Source organism: Vulpes vulpes, chromosome 12 (assembly GCF_048418805.1).
Source record: "Vulpes vulpes isolate BD-2025 chromosome 12, VulVul3, whole genome shotgun sequence".
NCBI lineage: Eukaryota > Metazoa > Chordata > Mammalia > Carnivora > Canidae > Vulpes > Vulpes vulpes.
In genome coordinates, this window is record NC_132791.1 from 154377857 (window position 1) to 154399408 (window position 21552).

Here is a 21552-nt window from a genome sequence, read left to right on the forward strand (position 1 = left end):
CCTGCAGGTTATTTTTTCTAGTACTGAGGGCCTTGCTTAAAATCCTTTAATTTTTTTTTTTTAAGATTTTATTTATTCATGAGAGAGACAGAGAGAGAGAGAGAGAGAGAGAGAGGCAGAGACACAGGCAGAAGGAGAAGCAGGCTCCATGCAGGGAGCCTGACGTGGGACTCGATCCCAGGTCTCACGCCCAGGGCCAAAGGCAGGTGCTAAACCACTGAGACACCCAGGGATCCCCAAAATCCTTTAATTTTTTACCATTTGCTTACAGTAACGTTTCCCAGTTGTGACTCAGTAGATACTCTAAATGTAATTAAGGATGGTCAGTAATGAAAGTAAGGATTTCCTATAGAGCCTAATTTACCATCTTTGGTTAAAAGACCCTTACAATCTTACAGAGTATGGTTTGAGAAAGACCGACCTACTAAGTAAAAGCCAGATTCCTTAGTTTGACAGCTACACCCTACATGAATGGCCCCTCTTTGCCTCTGTAGCCCTGTTGCTCATCAGCCGCCCCCCCCCCCCCCCACCTTTACACCCTCTTTGGCTGTACAAAAAGCTCTGAGGTTCTCCAGAGCCCTGGCTTCTAAGCCATCACTCTGCCTGGAACTCACACCCCTCACCACTATCCCCTCAACTCTTAGCAAATGCATATTCATCTTTAGGATTCAAGTCAAGTGCCCTTGCCTTGGGTCCCCAATGTTTCCCATAATTCCTAGGAAACCTGTAAGTGCACCTGCATGTGTTCATGGATTCCCTCAACTAGGGAATGCTCTGTAGGGCAGCAGTTACAACTTCCCATTTCTGTGTCCTTAGCACCTATTGGAGTGCCTGGCTTATTTGTTTTCTGGCTAGTTGTACAGTTGAGGACTTTTAGGTGCTTTTTGGAATCACTGCTTTTGGGTGTTTTTCTCTAAATCTTCTTAGGATGTCCATAGGAATCTGATGGAACGTACATACCAACTTGTGAGCTCCTTAGTAGAGTGTTTATAAATAAAAACGCTGTCTATTCAAATTGTCCTTTCTATCCCTTCCTACCTAGAGGCCTACGTGGTTCTCTGACAGCTAATTATGGTTTACGTAATCACCTTTGTTGCTGTGATGATTCTACTTCTTTTGGATTTTTTAACTGGTTATTTTTTACATATGAGAAACTGTTGAACTTTATCACTCAGCAGCCAACATCAGCACATTCGTTATTATTCTTCATTTGTTGTTCTTAGATTGCCCAGGAATGCATTCAGAGAATTCATAATGATTCTAAAGTTCAGAGAATTTCATAACGATTATAAAGTTGTCTGCTGTGGTCCAGGCCTGGGTTTCGAAATTGTCTTCCAGGTAGTTGAGGACTTAGGGCTAGGCAATCTTCCTACCTGCCCACCCTGGCAAGGGTGGCTCCGGAAACTTCCACTCGTTTTTCTCCTCAGGACCAGCCACTGGCTTGCTCCTTCCTGGGAGCCCGAAGGAAGCTGTCAAAGGACAGTTTCAGGAAGGGCTGAGTCCCACCTCTGCCCCTGTCCCAGTTGGGGCCCTCGCCCTCAACTCCTCCCTCCGCTCTCTCTCTGCCCCTTGCTCCCCTTCTTCCCCAGGGCCTGCCTTTGATTTGTCGTCGGAAGCTCCCCCTGTCCCGTTGCCTTTTCCCCCTCATTTCCCAAGTTCCCACAGGAACCTGGGAAGTAGGTTGTGCCCAGAGGTTAGAACGGAAACTGCAGTAAGATAACTCTGAGGGACAATGCTCAGTTGACGTCATTTCAACTTCTTTGCTTCGGCCAGAGGTGGTTTTTTTTTTTCCTTCCATTTTTCTTCAGGTTACTCTCGAACTCCACCCAGTCCAGTGTCTGTCAGTCTCTGTGTGAAAGCTCTCCGGCATTGTCCGGGTGGTTTTATGTTTCCTTATATTCCAACTCAAAATCCAGAGTTTGGAGTTGTGACTTACAAATTTGTTTTTTGGGGGCACCCCAGTGGCTCAGTGGTTGAGCGTCTGCCTTTGGCCCAGGTATGATCCTGCGGTCCTGGGATCGAGTCCCACATTGGGCTCCCTGCAGGGAGCCTGCTTCTCCCTCTGCCTGTGTCTCTGCCCCTCTGTCTGTGTCTCTCATGAATAAATAAGATAAAATCTTAAAAAAAAAAAAAAAATGTTCTTGGGTGGAGGTGCTTCCTGTTGAGGCAGGAACCTTCCCTTGTGACTGTCCTGATACCTCTCTTATCAATCCTGCATTTTTATTTCCAAGACAGTCCTGAGCGGCAAGTAGTGTAGGGACTGGACGGCCCAGGTCTCCAGGGAGACACACAGATGCCATTTGTGAGTCATCACGGATTGCAGAAAAGACACCTTTCCTCCCCTGCTTACCATTCTTTCATTGGCTTCAATCATGAAGAAGAAGGGGACAAACGTTTAGGAAGTGTCTAGTATGTGTCAGGCAGTGGACTTGAAGGTATTCCTCAGCTTTTCCATTTCTCCTCTTTTACTTTTTTTCTTTTTTTCTTTTTTCTTTTTTTTTTTTTTGTATGGAAACTAAGGCTCCAGGTGTCAGTAACAGGCTTGAGGTCACATCCCAGTTGAATGCTCTTTGGGTGCAACCTGCCGCTTAAGGTCCAGATGGTTCCATCTCGCGGGAACGCGGTGTGTGTCGGCCTGGTGTTCTAACGCACTGAGCGTCTGTTCGTTTTCTCTCCTCTCTCCAGCTGTACCTGCAGGCCCGCTTCACTTGGCGAGGGGCCCGTCTGCTCCGGCCGCTCCTGCAGTTCACCTTGATCATGATGGCCTTTTACACAGGACTGTCGCGTGTGTCCGACCACAAGCACCATCCCAGTGATGTGCTGGCAGGATTTGCTCAAGGAGCCCTGGTGGCCTGCTGCATAGTGAGTAGCATCTTGTTCTCAGTGCACTAGCAAAGCCCCAGGCTGCTTGCTTGTTAAATGTTTCCGGCCCAGTGACCAAAGCTAGGGAGCTCTTGATCCTTTTCTCTGCTTGGTGTATAAAGAGTCATCCCACCCCAGGACCCCTGCAATAAAAGGAAAACATTTTCTCTTTCTTTCCAGCCTGTGAGTTTAAATTCAGCAGAATCCATAAGCCCTCTTCTCTGTAACCATGGAAGTTTTGGGCTCATAGAACGTTGCAGCTGGAAGAGATCTTAGATATTGTCCACCTTGCTCACTCTGTTGATGAGGACATTTAGGGTTTGAGAGAGGAAGAGATTTTTCCTGGGTCACATGCCAGTTACTAGTGGAGTCTGGGTCCCTGACTCATTTCATGCTCATGTGCTGCTTTGGTGGAAACTTACAATTCCGTAGAAGTCAGCTTCTTGGAAAACATCTACCCTTCCCATTGTGACCTTTGGGGCGACTTGGTCAGACTATAAATTTGATGTTAGCTAAAGAAGAGAGGGTCTAGTCAAGGCTAAGCAGTCTCCTCACCAGCCCGAAGGGCCTTGTCCGTTGGGAGAAAGACTTAGAGAATGGCCTTGGGATAGGCCAGGTTTTCATTTGCCCCAGGTGACCCGGTTACCGTTTTCCCACACTTCTTCCCTGGCTCTCAGCGAGTGTGGCATAAGGCAAGAGTGATGGAGCACCTGCTCTGATACCGTGCCTTCCTGGGTCACACTCAGGGGAGTTTACTGCAGGCCAGCGGCGATCCCAGAGCATAGTCGTGGCTGGATGTTTAGGCACCACACACGTGCATGGTGTTGTTGGTATAATCCTTGCCCCACTCATGGTAAGACCCACCAACAGTACAGAGATCTAGATGAGCCCTTGCCTTTCCCCCTTTCTAAGCCTGGCTGCTGCCCTGGGTCTCCCGACCACAGCCTCTCCTGCTCTCCTCTGATGGCATCATTGCTCTGTACTGAAGTTGCTGACCTTTAGAGTTTCCCGGGGGCAGGGACCATAGGTGACATGTGTTGTGCTCCCTGGCTCACAACGCCTCTCATGGAATCTAGCTCAGAGTTAGTAAACGTATACGTGTGTTTTTTAATCAACAAGGAGCCAGAGGCACCTGGGTGGCTCAGTGGTTGAGCATCTGTCTTCTGCTCAGGCTGTGATCCCAGAGTCATGGGATCGAGTCCCTCATCAGGCTCCCCGCAGGAAACCTGCTTCTCCCTCTGCCTGTGTCTCTACCTCTCTCTCTCTCTGTCTCTCATGAATAAATAAATAATATATTTAAACAACAACAACAAAAACCCAAAAAGCTAGAATCAGTGGGTGGCTCTCTTCCCTGAGAACACTACAAGGGACATTCTGTTAAAGGCAGAGGGATGAAGGCAGCAGGACCCTTGCTCCCAAGGAAATGCCACTCTAGTTGCTCTCACCCTCACTGGGCCAGCAAAGGAGTTAGAATACGGCACAGTGCTGTGATGGGGCATCACACAGGGTGCCCCCCACTGCGGGCAAGGCTGGACACCGTGTACAGGAGGGAAGGGGACAGGGGACTGGGGCAATCAGAGTGGGTGCCATGGAGAAAGTCACATCTGAGCTGCTGGCCAAGGGACAGCCTGTTTTGATGGCTTTATTCATTACTTTCATTCTACTTTTTTTTTTTTTTCCAGTCAAGGCCAGAGAGGAGAGAAATTGCAGGAACAAACCATTAATGAGCAGCCCTAACAAACCATTAATAAACTGGCCACCTCGTTCTCTAATGCCTGGCTCTTTAATGTGAAGTGACAACCTGGGCCGGGTATTTGCAGGGAGGGGTAACAGGGAGGGGTGACCCTGTGCTGACTGTGCCCTTCTGAGCCCTCTGGCCTGCTGCTCTGCTTCTTTCTCTGTGCCACTGCCTTAGTTGAGTCTCCTGCACCCTCAGTTTAAAAAGGCACGGGGATCCTTGGTAACCTCCCTCATGCACATCCTAGAGTGCTCTCCATGTGCAATGAGATGGTATCCTGGGGGACCAGGGATTATTTTCAAGAAGGGAAGTGAGGGGTCTGACTTTATCCTGTTCGGCTCTGGCTGACTGTAGTGCAGGATAGGAGTTTGGTGCTAATGTTTGTAAAGCCCCTGCTCTGTGCTGGCACCATTCTAGATCTTTGACCCATTGGCTCTTTTTAGGCACATGGGGTCATTTTACTGATGAGATCACTGAGACTCCAGAGAGATGACCCAAGGGACGCGAAAGATTGAGTACCACAGAGAGAAGGTAGAGAAGCCAGGGTGATCTGCAGGTGGTCTTTGGAGCCAGGACTGTGACAACCAAGGGCCAGGTCTCCTGTCCACACCCCTCACCTCCAAGCACACCAGATTTTGTAACATTTCCTACACCCTGAGCTCCTGTCCTAGATGGCTGTCCCCCCTTTGATGGAGCATGGCTCTGCTTTCACCCCATTGCTGGTAGGACCTTCTGTGTTAGTTTCCCAAGTTGTTGCTGCAACAAATTACCTCAAACCTAGTGGCTTTCTTGGCATTTCTTGAGTTGGGAATCAATATAGTCCTATCAATCAATATATCAGTCAATGAGTCTAATGAATATAGTGTCACCAGGCTAAGGTCATGGTGTTGTTGGGCTGCATTCCTTCTGGAGGCTTGAGGAAGAAATTGTTTCCTTGAGTGTTCCAGCTCCTGCAGGCTGCCTGCATTCTTTAGCCAATGGCCCCTTCCTCCTTCTTCAGATATTTCTCTTGTTTTCTCTGGCCCCTGCTTCTGTCACCACCACATCTTCTGTGATTCTGACCCTCTGCCTCCCTCTCACGAGGGCTCTGATGATTCATTGGGTCCGCCCGGTTAATCCAGGAGAATCTCCTCATCTTGAGATCTTTAACTTCATCACATCTGCAAAGTCTGTTTGGCCATGGGAGGTGACCTATTAGCAGGTCCTGGGGATTAGGATACACACACCTTTGCGGGGTGGGGAGGTGGTATTGTTAACCTACCACACCTTTCCCTCCGTCTTCCCTTCTTACTGCCGGGGCCCTGTGTGTTTTTTTCCTGCCATGGCCTTCAGCCCGGTTTTGTTGCTCAGACGCCTGTCTCCCCAACTAGACTGCCAGTGTCTTAATGAGAAAATCCATGGCTTTACCTTCTGGTTTTTCATTCCCAGGCTGAGTGCAGTGGCTGGCACAATAGGTGCTTGATTAGGGTTGGAAAAAGAACGAGTGCTGAGTGAGCTTATGACCCCGGGCCAGACACTTCCCCTCTGCGCCTAGTTTCCTCATCCGGTGAATGGATGTTGCAGGCCCCGTGGCTCTGTGACCTTCTCCCACAGAAGTTCAAAGGCATAGCCAACTTCGTAGTGACTAAGCTGGAACTGCCTTCTCAGAGGGAGCCGTCTCTCTGCAGGGTCCATGAAGGTGGCTTCTATTTGGGGAGGGGACTTGTCTTTAGGTCCCCAGTGGGTGCAGTGCATCACCCTAGACTGTTGGCTGAGTCACTGCAGAGCCTTGGGCAACAGTCCACGACAGCTTAGCATTTTGACCCCGGTCTGTTGAGAGTAAGACCTATCACAGCAGATGTGTCTGGACGAGAACCACATACCAAGCAGGAGCAGATTCAGTTTCCTCCTCCTACCTCTCACTCGTTGAACCCTTTCTAGATAAGGAAGATGATGGTTCTCATCACGAACAGAAAGCCCACGTGGCATCATGGACTGAACACAGAGACATGGGCATGGAGGGTCAGATAGGCCTGCTTACTGATGGACATCTTCATACTTATGGATGGACGTAGAGAGACTCAGAGGCACACAGACAGACCCAGTAGTACCCAGACACATAGACATCCATCCTCTCTCTCTTTCTCACCAGCACAGAGAACCACAGAAATGCACAGACAAGCCAATGCAAACACAGGCACATAGTGACCTTCACAGTGCCCCTCCTGCCTATCTACACAAACACCCACACGCACACGCATGCGCATGTACGCGCGCACACACACACACACACAGAGTCATCCCTACCAACATAGGAGCTCTACAGCTGGGCTTACCAGACCCACCCCTGGAGTAACCCAGGGACTCAGACGAAGCAACAAACATCAGTTCATTTCCTGTCTGGTGACAACTTGCCTATCTGGTCACCTTCCTCCCTGACCCTCTCGCAGATGGCAAATTATGGGGCCCTGGGAGGGGTCAGGGCAGGGCCAGGCCGCCATTGCTATGGGTTCGGCAGAGGAAGCAGCTGCTCTCGAATGTCATAAACACACAGCAGACTCTTTCCTGGTTTTCCTCTTCCCTGGGGGTGTAGCTCAGCTAGCAGTCGCTCTTTTGTGTGCTGCTGTCTTCCTCCAGGATGTAGGGAAGGGCGAGGGTGTTCTTTGTCTCTGCCCCAGTGAGGTGACCTTGGGAGAAGAGACAAGCAAGAACATGAGTGTGAAGAAGAGCTCAGTGGTGACACCCCTCAAGAGGAAATGGGTGCAGAGAGGGTGTGACACTCCCAAGGACACATAGTGGCAGAGTTCGGACCAGATCCTGGCTCTCTTAATTCTATCTCACAGGACTAAGACAGTGAACTCCAAACATGCTTGGTCTGTGCCAGGAATCTGAGATCTCCTTCTCTAATGGAAGATCCCCATCTATCCTCATTGGATTTGTCCTACTGCTGCCCAAACACAGGGACATGGATGATATGACCCTGCAGTCTCTTCTAGCCCAGCAGAAGTCTAGCTCTTTGCCCAGTAGGCCCTGGGTCTGACCTTGCCTCCTCTGGGCCACAACTCTCCAGTGGATAGGGGTGCCAGGACCACAGAGATGGATGAGAGAAAGAAGCAAAGGTGGAGACAGACTTTGTCCCCAACATATGTTGACTCTCTGCTCCACCATCTGCAGTGTCCTTCTCAAATCTCCTTTGTCATTCCACTGCTGAGATGAATGGGATGAATGGTGAGGCAGAGACTCCAAAAGAGGAGTCTCACTAACCACCTGCTGACTAGGCATGTTAAGCACGTCACTTCCTCTCAGCTACCTCTCCGCATTGTGTGATGTGGGGATCGTAGTACCTCCCACAATCTTTGGATTGAGGAGTCAGTGAATTGAGGAGTCAAGCTTGGGACATGCGCAATACAGGTTGAATGTGTGTCATGGGGAAGTACTATGCTTTATTTGAAAGATTTGGACCTAAAAAGAGTTGGTCCTTAAAGAGCTTTTGTGCAGGAGCTTCCCCAGACTTGGCCATGATCTGTGATTAGAACATTTCCCATCATTACCCAACAGAGGCACCCATATGTAACTGAAAAATTTCATAAAATAAGATTTACCCTTACTGTGTGCGATACATCCCAACATTTTCTATTCAACCCTTACAAAGGCTGGTAGTGACCACGCAGTAAGTGGATTTTGTAACTTACTAGTGATTTGTGACATGCAGTTTGAAAAACACTGATCTAGTGGGGAAGCAGGGGCATGAGAGACGGAGTAGTTAGTTCTTCCTGAGGGTGTTGGAAGGCTAGAAAGAATCCCTCCAGGAGATGGAATCTTGATGAGTGGACATTTTCTATGAGCTACAAAAGGGAAGGAAAGACATTTCACACAGAGGAGACATGGGGATGGATGAGAACAGTGAGAACACAGTGTGTCTTCTGATCCTAGAAAGCGTCAGAATGTAGGACTTCTGGAAGGTGGGGGGCAGGTGCTGCTTCTTCCACCTCCGTCATCCTTTAGCCTTGTGTTCCTGACCCCCAGCTCCTGCTGGACCTAGCACCCCACTAGCAGAGCTGGAAGGCCCCTGGGCAGGCCCAGATCCATATTCTCCTCTAGAATGGCCCCCAGCTGTCTCTCCTCTGCTGCTCCGAGCCCTCCTTGTTTTTATGGGACTAATGTCCTCTACATTCCTCAGTAGCAGTGATGGCCACGCACGATGGTAACAGAGGTCGCATTCGAATGGCCCTTTATTGGTAGGATGTGTTTTCTTATAAATGGTTCTGTTAAAGCCTGACAATCATTATGGAAAGATGAATTTTTAAATAACATTTGCACACAAGTACAGGGCAGGTCCGTCACCTGAAATCACAGACCTCTTCGTGTAAGAAGAAGTTCGTGTAAATTCAAGCCCTGACAGGAATGTGATTTAGCCTGGGTTGACAGAGCAGGAGCAATTTTGAGACTAGATCTTGCTGTCTGACTCCTAGTGTGACACGCTTTCCACCCCATCAAGTTCCCTCTCAGATATACCAGGAAATCATTCAACAGAGACGCTGGCCAGTTCCTAGTGCCAAAAGCCACTGGGAAGCCCTTTTTTTGAGGTCAAAAAGTGATGATTGCAATTGAGTAACTCTCATTTAGTCAAAAGACAGGGCTGCCAAGGATGGCTTTTCTTTAGATAGCACTTACACTTAGGGCATGAGGGTGAGCCAGGTCCCAAGGCTTTCTCCTGCAAAGAAAATGATTCCTTTAATCTATGAGATTGTTTATTATGGTAGAGCAGGATGCCAGAAGGAAATCCAGGGGCCAAGGCATGGGGATGTCTGTGAAAGGAGCAGCACAGGGGCACCTGGGTGGCTTAGTTGGTGGAGCATGTGACTCTTGATCTCGGGTTTATAGGTTCAAGCCCCACACTGGGTATAGGGATTACTTTAAAAAAAATCTTAAGAAACAAAAAAGGAGCAGCACATGGTCTCTATCCTCACATGGGGATGGATTAGAATTTATTGAGGGCTACAGTTGTTGGGCTCTGAGTAGGTCATAGGCTAAAGTGGGAATATGGTACAGCATTGTACCTAAAAGTCTATGCCTAGTGCTAAGAGGAAGGCTGTTAAAAGTTGTGTGGATAGCAAAGAGAAGATACTAGGGAAGGTACCATGAAATCCAGTATCCAGTACCATGAAAGGAGCTGCTCTCAAAGTAGTTATGCAATGTGTAAGGCATTCAGCCATTAAATGGCAGATGTGGGATTTGAGCCCACCTGTTCATCTTCACGCAGTGTCCTCTAATGCTTCTCACTTGAAGACACCTGTAGGGCTGTTGAATGCAGATTCCAGGCCACACTTCTGGTAGGTCTTGGGCAGGCCCAGGAATCTGCTTTTTCAAGAGGTACTCAGCTGATTCTGAAATAGATGATCTGAGGACTACACTCTGAGAGATACCAGAGTAGACACCTTGCCATTTTCTTCTTGTAAGATTCCAGCATTCTTTTCCTTTTATATTTATCCGCCTCTGTGCTGTCATCTAAGCTCGTGGTGGGAGGGGTAGGGGGGATTATAAAAATCTCAATGTATGAGGATGTGGTTCCTCTTTTCAAGGAGTTAACTCACACATTCTCAGAAGTTGACACACTCAAGGACTCCAGAAACATTTAGAGAACAATTTTGTCGTCATGTTATACCCTTCACAAAATGACTCTCAGGATTTGCTGACTTGGCCATTCACAGCAATGGGAGTGGAAACCTGGCTAGACTATAGACCAGGCTTCTCGTTTCTGGCTGGTGTGGTTCTCAGGGATCCCCAGCCAGGCAGCACCCAGCAGTGCTGGACTGTCTGCACTCCAGGGGCCTGGCATCTCTAGAGCCGGTGAGTGCCTCTAACAAGACATCAGAGGCATCTTCCTGTTTGATTGTGTTGACTCATCCCCCAAAATAGCCTCACAAATTATAGGACTTGGAGATCAGATTGTATCTGTCCTGCAGAAAACTCCCACCTGCATATGGTCTTCCTGTCCGGCTTGACGTTTACCTCTCGGCTTATATTCTGAATCATTCTTCTTTGCCCCTCCTTTCTCCTTCTCATTTTTTCTAGTTCGTTCTCTTGTTTCTTGCTTTCCTCCACAAGGGGCAGGGGAGATGTGACTTTGTATAGGTAGGCACTGAAGCCATGAGCCATTGATGGTGGCTCCCATTTATTAACCTCTTAAAGGACACCAGGTGCATTGTCACCCTTGTGCCTTTAGTTACATCACATCCTTAGAGTTACCCTCAGACGTGGGTACCGTGTCCCTCATTTAGATATCTTACTGAAAATGGCAAAGCCTGGATTTGAAGACAAGTCTGTCTTGCTCTAATGGGCAAAGCTGGTTGCCGGTGCTGCTTGTTGCCAGATGCAGCGGTCCAGTAAAGATAGTCAGTGTTTGCAAGGAGACTCCCCGTATGCTTCTTACCTCCTCCTAACCGTGAATGGGTTCCTCGTCCTGGAATTGCCTTGTTTGTATGTCGTGTTGCTCTCAGAGGACTCCACTGTCCTGAAGTCATCTTGCACCTTCAGAATAGCCTGCCATTCTGACTCAGAAGGTCAGAACCACTTCCCCAGGATACTACCCGAGGGACGCCAAATATTAGAAGGCAGAGGAAAGCAGAGCTGGAATTTTTTTTTCCTCTGGTGTGGTTACCCAAAGCTGAAGAGTTTCGGTGGGAACAAGTGCAGAGATTTCTAGAGCTGAATGCAGAACCAGAGAGGAAAGCTCTGCCTCCCCTGCACACATGCACACCACCTGTATAACTGCAGTCTGTTTGGAGAGTTTCAGAAATCCGTGTCTTTGCCTAGGCTCCTGTCATGGACTCATCCTCCCCTAGATTCTGCAGGTCCTGCCTGGTGCCTTTGCTGTCAGGTTCCCTGCTCCCTTTTCCACTCCTGCCTCTCAGATATAGCCTTCTCAGCATGCTGCTTCCCTGCTACGGCCTTGACAGTGGCTCCTGAGGCCCAAGAGGACAAGATCTGAACTCCTTGCCATGTCCTAGGAGGCTTCTCGAGATCTGGCTCTCCCATCTCCAGCCTTACTGACTGCTTGGCTTCCTTCCCACAGCTCCGCTCTGAGCTTCCTTCCTGCAGCTCCTAAATGTGCTGTCCTGTCCTGCTCCTGTGTCTTCCTACTCCCTGCCCCTCTGCCTAGAACCACATTCCTGGCATTCACCACCCGGCCAACTCCTACCTATGCTCACTGAGCTAAGCTCAGATATACCTCCTTTGGGGAAAGCCTTCTAAGGTGCCCTTGCTCCCCTTCCGTGTGGGTTAGAGGCCATGTTCTCTGTGCACCTTCAATACCCTGGCTTCCCACTATCGTGATCTTTAAGACACTGTTAATGTGGTCGTCTGTTTACCTGGATCTCTCCCTCATTGAGCTTTGGGAGGGCAAAGCACTCTCATATGTCCTTATCTTTATAATCTGAGGGCTTGGCACAGAGCAGATGTTCAGTGTGAAAAAAAAGCTATTTATAAAATGCAAAGAATCAGAGAAATGGAATTGAAAACAAATGCTTCAGGCAGTGTAAACAAGAACTTTCCTTGCTGCTGAGGGTATAGATTTCTGGCTTGCTGACAGTTGTTGATTCTGTACTGTGCTCTTTCAGACGCGAAGATCCGTGGAAGTGGGGCTGCGGGCTGGGAGCATTTCCCTGGACATCAGATAGCTACCTAATTTGTATAGACCCTTCCCTGCCTGGGCCTCTGGGTTTTCTTTTTGGGTGGAGATCACCTTCTGCAGGAAATGGAACTGCTCCGAGCGAAATGTTCACTTTGGCTGGTCCTTTTTGTGTTCTGCTGTTCAAGCGTTAGAAAGACTGAGCCCTCTTTGAGTCTTGACAGCATCACGTTTCATGATCGCAACACCCCCCCCCCAAAAAAAAGTGTTTGTGTAAGCTCAAGCCACGCTGAAAGTGAAACGCAGTGTAAAGGGGGATGCTGCTGGACCTGACTCAACTTCTCATCCTGCCACCTGGCCACGTATGTGCAGCGTATGAGCGTGTGGTTCCCCTGAAGTCCAGGGGATTTGCCTGTGCCGATAAGGTCAAAGGCCAGAGTGCTCGCTTCCAGTAGAGAGGAATTTAGAAATTCAACAACAAACATGTACTGAGCCCCTCAGGTGGGCAAGACTCAACCCTAAGTGTTTCAAGTGATGTAGGATCAGCAGGGCCCAGATTCCACCTCCAAGAGGCCTCCCACCCAGGAAGAAAGGCTGACAAGGTTTGGGACATATGAGAGGCACGGCTTACTCTAGGCTTCGTAGGTCATTACTTTGGGGTCCAGAGCATTACAGAAAGGAACGTTTTTTTTATCTAGCTGTGTTCCAGACACAGGTTTAGGTCTCCTCAGTACATTATTGCTTTGAAGCTCCACATTATCCCTATCTTGCAGCTGGGAAATGGAAACCCTAATTATGAGCTCAGAAAAGTAAACTGGGAAATAAGCCAGTAGATTAAGGTGGTGTCAGAATCTTGAAGGGATGATGTTTACTGGGGCTTGGGGAACTGTCTTCGGCAGGTGGGATGAAGCTAGGAGAAAGATTTCCAAGAAACGAGAGCAGTAAAAACCCTTATTGGGTGTAGCCAGCTGCTGGGCAGGAGTAAGTACAGTTGAGAGCCAGCCACCGAAGAGTTGTTCAAAGGCTTCCTCGGAGGCGAAGTAATGGAGGAAGGGGTAGATAGTTTCCAGAGTAGAGATGGGGACAATGGCTCTGCACCTGTCAGAGAAGAGTTGAAAAGTTCAATTATCTCCACATTTAACTTTAATCAGGTTCATTTAATATTTCCTTATACCAGGAGCACTTGAAAGCCCCTTCAATGACGGCGTGTATAAAGGATTCCTGGCTAGGGGGCCTAGAACCTCCCAGCAGGGTTGGGTACAAATCTTTTCTTGACTTGGTTCTCAAGTCTCTCACCATTTATACCTCCTTGGAAAAGAAAGGGACAGAAGGCTTAATTTTTTTCCTTTGCAAAATAGCATATTCAGTAGCCCTGGGGCTGCAAACATTAAAATGTTACCTTTCTTGAAATATTTGACTTTATTATGGTAGCATAGAAATATCCCAGCCATCTTTTCTTATTACTTTTTTACAAAAAGATAATAATTAAATGTTTGGGGGATACCCGGGTGGCTCAGTGGTTTAGCACCTCCCTTCGGCCCGGGGCGTGATCCAGGAGTCACCGGATAGAGTCCTGCATCAGGCTCCCCGCGTGGAGCCTGCTTCTCCTTCTGCCTGTGTCTCTGACCCCCTCTCTCTGTGTGTGTCTCTCATGAATAAATAAATAAAATCTTTTAAAAAAAATTTAAATGTTTGAGTAGGTGATCTATGGAATGGGCACAAAATTCAGAAGGTGTCAGTGTTTTGTAATAGTTGGCTAATTCTGTTTCCCGTTTGTCTTCTAGTCACTTGATCTCCTGACTAACCAGCATCACCAGTTTCTTTTTTTTTTTTTTAAGATTTTATTTATTTATTCATGAGACACACACACACACATGCACAGAGGCAGAGACACAGGCAAAGGGAGAAGCAGGCTCCATGCAGGGAGCCCGATGTGGGACTCGATCCTGGGTCTCCGGAATCACGGCGGCGCTAAACCGCTGAGCCACCTGTGCTGCCTGCATCACCAGTTTCTTGCTGTGATTTTTGTTGCACATTTGTTGACTGCTGTCTTACTACAGAAAGGACATTTTGGAAATTGGTTCAACAGGTGATCCAAGTCCCTATGATGGCCAGGCCTTGGCTGCATGAGCCTTGGTGTTGCTGAAGTCTTATTAAATTAAGAACTTCACTTGCTAGCCTGTACCGTGTCCAGAATGAAATCATAGTACCATCCTTGTTAGTGAGCACATGACCCGCTGCAGGCCAAGGACTTTTCAATCCAGAAAGCTGCTAAACATAAGGAAATTTGAAAGCGTGTTCTAGTCTCCATTCTGAAACCCAGCCATGTGTTTCCTATTACGTGGCATGCCTGATAGCTGCCTCTTAGGGTTTACTCAATACAAACTCCTATTGCTGAGTGGCTCAAATGGATGTCTGTATGTTTATTTTGCCAACTGATACAAAGCACAAAGTTTTCTTGCTCCGCTAACTCATCAAGTTCTTGAATCTGTCATCGTAAGCTAATGGAGACAGGAACTACACTGGAGCCATCCCCGTAGCCTTGCAAGTTGGGTGTTCAGTAAGTGTTCCTCGGTGACTCTAAGACTGGGTGAGGTCTCGTGCTCAATAGGAGGAAGGGTTTTGGGAAGGAGCGATAGGAGTTTTCATTGACCTCTCCTCCGGGTCAGTTGCTGACTCCCTCAGCAATAAAATCCCTCGGCTTCTTCACCCCCATCAAATTGTTGAGATCACCGGGCTTTTAGGAAAACGTGGCCACAACTGCTTCCTTCTCCAGTCCCGCTGATAGGAATTCATGTTGGCTGATCTCTTGTGGTCACACCCTTGATTTCTTTCTGAGGAAAGGGAAAGTGTCGTGGATTAATGAGTGTGACATAATTATGACTTGCTTCCTTGTTTAGGAACTTGTTTTTCATCACTACACATTTGCCTTGAAAAATCAGGAAGTAGGCTTTGGGATAGGGAACACTGGGCTGAGAGTCCAGAGAACTGAGTTCTACTCCTGCCATGGCTGTGCAACCCTGGCGCATGTCACTGTCCCTCTCTGGGCTTCAGTTTCCCTATCTGTATAACACAAGTTGGAATATATATATATATATATATATATATGTATATAATCTTTATATGATCCTTCCCCATTCAAAGATCTACGGTTTGGGGTCCCCTTTCCCCAGTCTATGCTCCTCTAACCTTCCTTTTGCCTCTTCCCCAGATCCTGGATGTCAGTTATTGATTTGGATGTCTGATTTTGTGCTTCTAGGTTTTCTTTGTGTCCGACCTCTTCAAGACCAAGACGACACTCTCCCTGCCTCCCCCTGCTATCCGGAAGGAAATCCTTTCACCTGTGGACATTATTGACAGGAACAATCACCACAACATGGTGTAGGTGCCGCCCAGCTCCTAAGCTGTTTTATGGAAATGACTGCTGACAGCAAGTTCTTGCTGGTCTTCAATCTCATCAGACAGTAGAATGTAGGGAAAAACTTTTTGCCCAACTGATTTTAAAAAGGAAAAAAAAAAAAAAAAAACAACACAAAAACAAGTCTTACTTTGTGGCCTTCCAAAATAGGTAGTGTTCACCTATGTGGAAACAACAGCAAACTAACACCAAGTGCCGAAATCCTGGATGTGCAATTGGTTTAAGTGTTCATGTTCTAGTGAACACGGGCTTGTTCTGGAACAAACACTAAAATGATTTGCATAGAGTCTGCCAGTCACCCTTGTGACCCGAGGAACCCCAGGCCTGTGAGAAAAGCTCAAATTCGCATTGTAGCACATGATGCCAGAAATAGCACTGAATCAAGAAAATAGCCATCGCGGGGCTCCTCTCTTGTGTCTCTCTGTCCACACCACTCTACTCCATACTGTGACTTTGGTTCAGGAAGTTCAACATAAGGAAGAAAGAGCAAGTTTTCTAAGCCAGGTGATTAGATCCTGAGTCCAAGTTCCAGTCCTGAGGCCTTCTGTAGCCCTCCCTCCCCGCAGCCCGCAGGCCAGCAACCCCAGCCCCTCAACTTTAGTGATTAGGAGACTCTTTGTGGATGAGGGAATTTCACAAATAGCACAATTTCGGAGGAGATGAGGGTGCCGGCCCTCATGTGTCTTCTGCCGCATCGTGCCATGGTGTGGGAACGTCAGCTGCAGGAGGCCGCCGCTGTGGTCTCCAGCCCCCAGCACCTGCATGTTCTGGGCAACGATAGCTTCGCTCACTGCTCCTCCCCCGAAGCCCTTGCTGTGTGCCCACCAGGGTTTCCCGGGAGGCTCCCCAATGGGAGCAGAGCTGATGGAAAGCAGCCTTACGCACAAGAGACGTGGGAGCAAAGGGGCAAGAGTGAAAAACTCCCCAAGCTTTTGGCTACTCGAAGTCAGGATGAGCCAGAGTAGGGGACGGTCTCCTGCCTGAGAGGCTGCCCCTCCAGTTCACGGAGCTCACTGGGGTCTCTGTGGGGGCTGCTCTTGCTCAACTGTGTAAAACACTATTGTCTTGGGGTTGATCTCTAGGGCAGTTCTTGGTAGGTTCTGCTGGGCAGAACATGGGGGCGAAATCTCCGTAGAGTTTTTCTCATCCTCTATCTGTAAGTGTCCTTCCGAGCCAGGCCCCACTCTAGGCAGTAGACAGGGATCCTTTCTACTGAACCTTTGAGGAAAGGAGGAAGGAAGAAAGGCTTTCCGATCGCGGATGCAGACCTTTCAAAGGGCTAAATGTAACCACAAGGATCAACCACATGCACATCCTTACCACAGAAGCCGTCCTTTCATTTCAACTCCTAGCAAGCTATGATTTTTTATATATAAATATTATATAAATAATGTATAAAACATTAAAAGTTAACTATGTAAGATATTATTTCTGAAACAATTTTAGCTATATCCACTATGATTATAAACTGTGTCTCGACCTGTGTTATTTACATTAGCTGCTTAAAAAAGCATTGAGTTAATTTTTTTTTAATATCAACTAAAATATCGTAGTTCTGTGGTAGACATTGTTTTACAATGAGAGAAATAACTACAACTAGAGAAGACTGTATAAAAACATTAAATTGTCAGTATTTTTGTAAGGTTCCATTTTGTAAAGAGAATAATATTCAAAGACTTTTGTAGAATACAAAGTGAAAACTTGTATCTGCGAAACTATACTTGTATTAAATGTGCTTTTTAAATAAAAGCTCATAACACAACTATTTAAAGGAGTCCGAATCCTGGAATGTTCAAGGGATGTGCCATCTCGGATGTGTGGTAGGAGGAAGTGGATCACGGGTGATCGGAGTTCTTTGAATGGGCCAGCCTCACCTCAGGGCACCCTTCCCGATACTTCCAGTGGGAAATATGGTGGCCATTGGATAGCCAAGCTGTCTGAGCTGCTCTTTCATCTATGAAAGCCTGTTTGCCCAGAGAGGCTCTGGCTCTGCTCTGTCTCAGGCCTTTCTAAAGAGCTTTTGTATTCTAAAGGGGTTTTGTCAATGAGGGAGGAGCTGTGGGTACCCCAAAGGCAGATAAGGAGCACTGTTCCAGATAAGGTGTGCTTGGGGACCTCCCAAGGGAGCCCTTTACACATCAAAAGAAGGAGGGTGGAGGGTGCTCCCGGGGAAGGCCAGTTGGCCCTTGCTTTCTCTCCCTGTGTCTGCCCAGCTTGGGGGAAGAGGGGAAGCTGGAAGTGTCAAATTCATCATGCACCTGTGTGCCAGGCCCTTCTGCCTGTCACTTTCGATCCTGATGGCAGTTCTTGTTTTGAGAAATGAGGAAGACAAAAGAATGCAAAGATGAAACGACCTAAGATCCTAGAGGAGTAAATTGCTGGCCAGGACTTGTATTCATTTCCCATTGCTGCTGTAGCAAGTTACCACCAATGTAGTGGCTTCAAACAGCACAGATTTATATATTATCTGACAGTTTTGGAGGCTCTATGGGCCGAAGCTGTTTCCTGGTTTTTTCCAGCCTCGAGAGGTCATCTGCCTCCCTTGGTTTGTGGCCTTCTTTCTCCATCTTCAAAGCCAGCAGTGTTGGGCCAGGTCCTTCTCACTCCACTGTCTCTGGTCCTTTGCTTCTGCCACTGCTTCCTCATTTAGGGCCCTGGTGATTATGTTTGGCCCACCTGGATAATCGGGGCTTCTCTCTACCTGTGTTAAGTTCAGCTGGTTAGCAACCTTCATTCCATCTGCTCCTTAATTCCCCCTTGGCATGTCGTGTAACAGATGCACAGGCCCCATGGATTAGATCATGGACTTCTTGGCGGGTGGGGATCATGCTGCCTACCACAGCTCCCCCTCCAGGCTCCAAAGATTCACATCCAGCACACACACAAAATACATTCACCAGATCCCAACATCCCACAACGTTTCAACACAGTACAGCATCAACTCCAACCCCAAATCTTATCTAAATTCTAATTTCAGAGACTCCAATCTCATCATCTAAACTAAATCACCTAAGCCAGGTAAGAATGAGATTCTGGGTTTAATCCATCCTGAGGCGTAATTGCTCTCCATCCGTAAGCCTGTGAAACAAGTCAGCTGCTCCCAAACTTCAGTGTGGGACAGGCATAGAATAACACAGACATTCTTGTTCGAAAGAGAAAATGAAAGGACAAAAGGAGCCGTGGATAACACATGATCTCAAAGTCCAACTAAGCAAACTTCATTTGGTTTCAGGGCCTGGGAATAAGCTGGTGTGCGTCATAGCTCCTGCCACCCAGACCCCGGTCAGTCTGCTCTTCACTTTTAGGCAAGCCCACTCAGGCCCTGATACTAACTCAGTACTTTGCCAGCATATTCCTGTAACCAGAAATGTGCCTTTGGGTCCCAGGATGCAGCGAGGGAGATCCTCGAGGTCAGAGTCTAGATTTTCCCTTCAAATCGAGGGGAACAGAGGTCCAGATAGACAAAATAACTTGCTGGGGGTGAAGGAGAACACATAGCAGGTTTAGGGGAGGGACCCAAGAACAAAACTCAAGTGTCCCCATACTGTTAATTCCTCAGTCTTTCCATCATGACTTTCCAGTAGCACTTGACAGACTCGACTGGTCTCAAGAAGAAATAACCCCATTTCCTAGAGACTTAAGGAAGTTGGAGCCAGGCCACAGTATGGGGCAACTCGGATTCAGATCCAAACCATTTCAATTCCTTTTCGACTGGAGTTGATTACCTACTGTACTGAGCACAAGTAAACACATGAGGTAGGGTAGTGGACACAAGGAACAGGGTCTCAGTTTTAAGGGGCTTATAGGGTAGGGGAGAAAGTATAAAATCAAATAATCACACACATTTGTAATTAAAAACTAAGATAAGTGTTTCTGGTTTTGTTTTTTAGAGACAGAGTGGGGTGGGGAACAGAGAGAGGAGAAGAGAGAGACTCTTAGGCAGGCTCCACACCCAGAATGAAGCCTGACATGGGACTGGCTCTCCCGCCCCTAAGGCCATGACCTGAGCTGAAATCAAGAGTTGGATGCTCAACTGACTAAGCCCCTATGCACCCCAAGATGAGTGTTATGAAGAAAGTTAGAGGAAGCTATGAGAGGTGTCAGCAGGAGAACCTGTCCTATCAGAGAGTGGTCTCCCTAAGGAGCTACCTTGGGCCGAAGCCTATTTGCATCACTCCCCTACTCCAAAAAAATCAACGAAGAGCCCTGCCAAATGCAGGTCTAGAAGAAGAGACAAATGAGTGGCAAATAATGGCAGTGTGATAGGGGGAGGAAGGACTTGTATAAAGTGTTCTGGGAACATGAATGAATCAGAAAGATTTTGAGGCCCTCCATATGGACCTTCTCCCCACCTCATATAAATATCCCTTCTAGAATATCCAGTCCTGAAAGAAAAAATGCCAACTTCTGAGAATCTTTCCAGTGATGGTAATCATGCCTTTAACAGCACTTTGCAAGTGTTCAAAAGCACTTGAGTGCACACAATCACATTTGGATTCCCCACATCTTTCTAAGTGAATATGTGGAAGGAATAGCCCCAGAGATGACAGATGAATCTTAATAACAGGGGGGCCTTGGTAGTTTTGACACCATTACAATTTGTAGATAATAATAAGAAAAAGAGGGGTGCCTGGGTGGTTCAGTCAGTTGGGTGCCTGATGCTTGGTTTCGGCTCAGATCATGATCTCAGGGTCCTGGGATCAAGCTCTCTGTCAGGCTCCATGCTCAGTGAGGAGACTGCTTAAGATTCTCTCCCTCTCCCTCTGCTCCTATCCCCCTTCCTTGTGCTTGCATTCATGCACATGTGTACAAAAGCATACACACTCTCTCTTTCAAAATAATTTTTTAAAAAATGAATCTTTAAAAAGAGAAAAAGAAGGGTCACCTGGGTAGTCAGTTAAGTGTCTGCCTTCAGCTCAGGTCATGATCCCGGAGTCCTGGGATAGAGCCCTGCACCAGGTTCCCTGCTCAGTGGGGAGCCTGCTTCTTCCTCTCCCTCTGCCTGCTGCTCCCTATCTCATTATTTCTCTCAAATAAATAAAATCTTTTTTTTTGATTAATAAAATCTTAAAAAAAAGGACAACGTATTTTTTACAACTTCATAACAGAAGATATGCAAATGAGAGATAAACATAAAAGCATACTGAACTCCATTAGTCATGGGGAAATGCACATTAAAATCACAATTAGATATCACTACATACTTGTGACATCCTTTTTTAACTTATATTTTTTTTAAAAAAAGGCAACCTAATAGTACAAAGTGGTAAAGACACGAGAAAACTGGAATTCTCATGCACAGCAAGTGGGGAGGTAAATTGGTACAACCATTTTGGAAAATGTTGGCAGCATCTATGAAAGCCAGTGATACACATATCCTGTCCCCCAGAAATTCCTCTCCTAAATATACACCCAGCAGAAGGATGTATGTAGGCTCACCAAAAGACATGTACAAGAATGCTCACAAATGCACTGTCTAGGACTGTAGACAACTCAAATTCTCTTCCAACAGTCGGGGATAATTAAATTATCACATGAGGAATCCTATTTAACAATGGAAACAAACCCCTATTATGCACAGCATTATGAGTAAATTTCACAGAAAGACTAAAGAGTCAATGAAACCAGGCCCAGCAGAAAACACACCGTGAGTTCATTTTTACGAAGTTCAAAACAGCAAAGGAAATTATCAATAAAATGAAAAAGCAACCAATGGAATAGGAAAACATATTTACAAATCCTCTATTTGTTAAGGGATAAATATTCAAAATAGATAAAGAAGTCACACAACTCAATAGTAAAAAACCAAATAACCCAATTAAAAAATGGCCAAAGGACCTGACTAGACATTTACCCAAAGAAGATATATGAATGGCCAACAGGTCCATGAAAAGATGCTCAGCATCACTCATCATCAGGGAAATG

General features: G+C 47.1%; 1 protein-coding gene across 2 annotated transcripts in view; it reads left to right on the top strand.

Annotated features, from left to right (window-relative positions):
• Nucleotides 1-16063, top strand: part of PLPP3 (phospholipid phosphatase 3) — an 81144-nt gene extending 65081 nt beyond the window's left edge. Inside the window, exons 5-6 of one of the 2 annotated variants that reach the window (XM_026007006.2) lie at nucleotides 2686-2862; nucleotides 15469-16063. In XM_026007006.2, coding sequence (XP_025862791.1) covers nucleotides 2686-2862; nucleotides 15469-15594 — 303 coding nt within the window. In that variant the 3' untranslated portion in view covers nucleotides 15595-16063. The remainder of the gene's footprint in view (nucleotides 1-2685; nucleotides 2863-15468) is intronic. The other variant, XM_072730823.1, reaches the window with a different exon arrangement.
• The last annotated feature ends 5489 nt before the right edge of the window (nucleotides 16064-21552 follow it).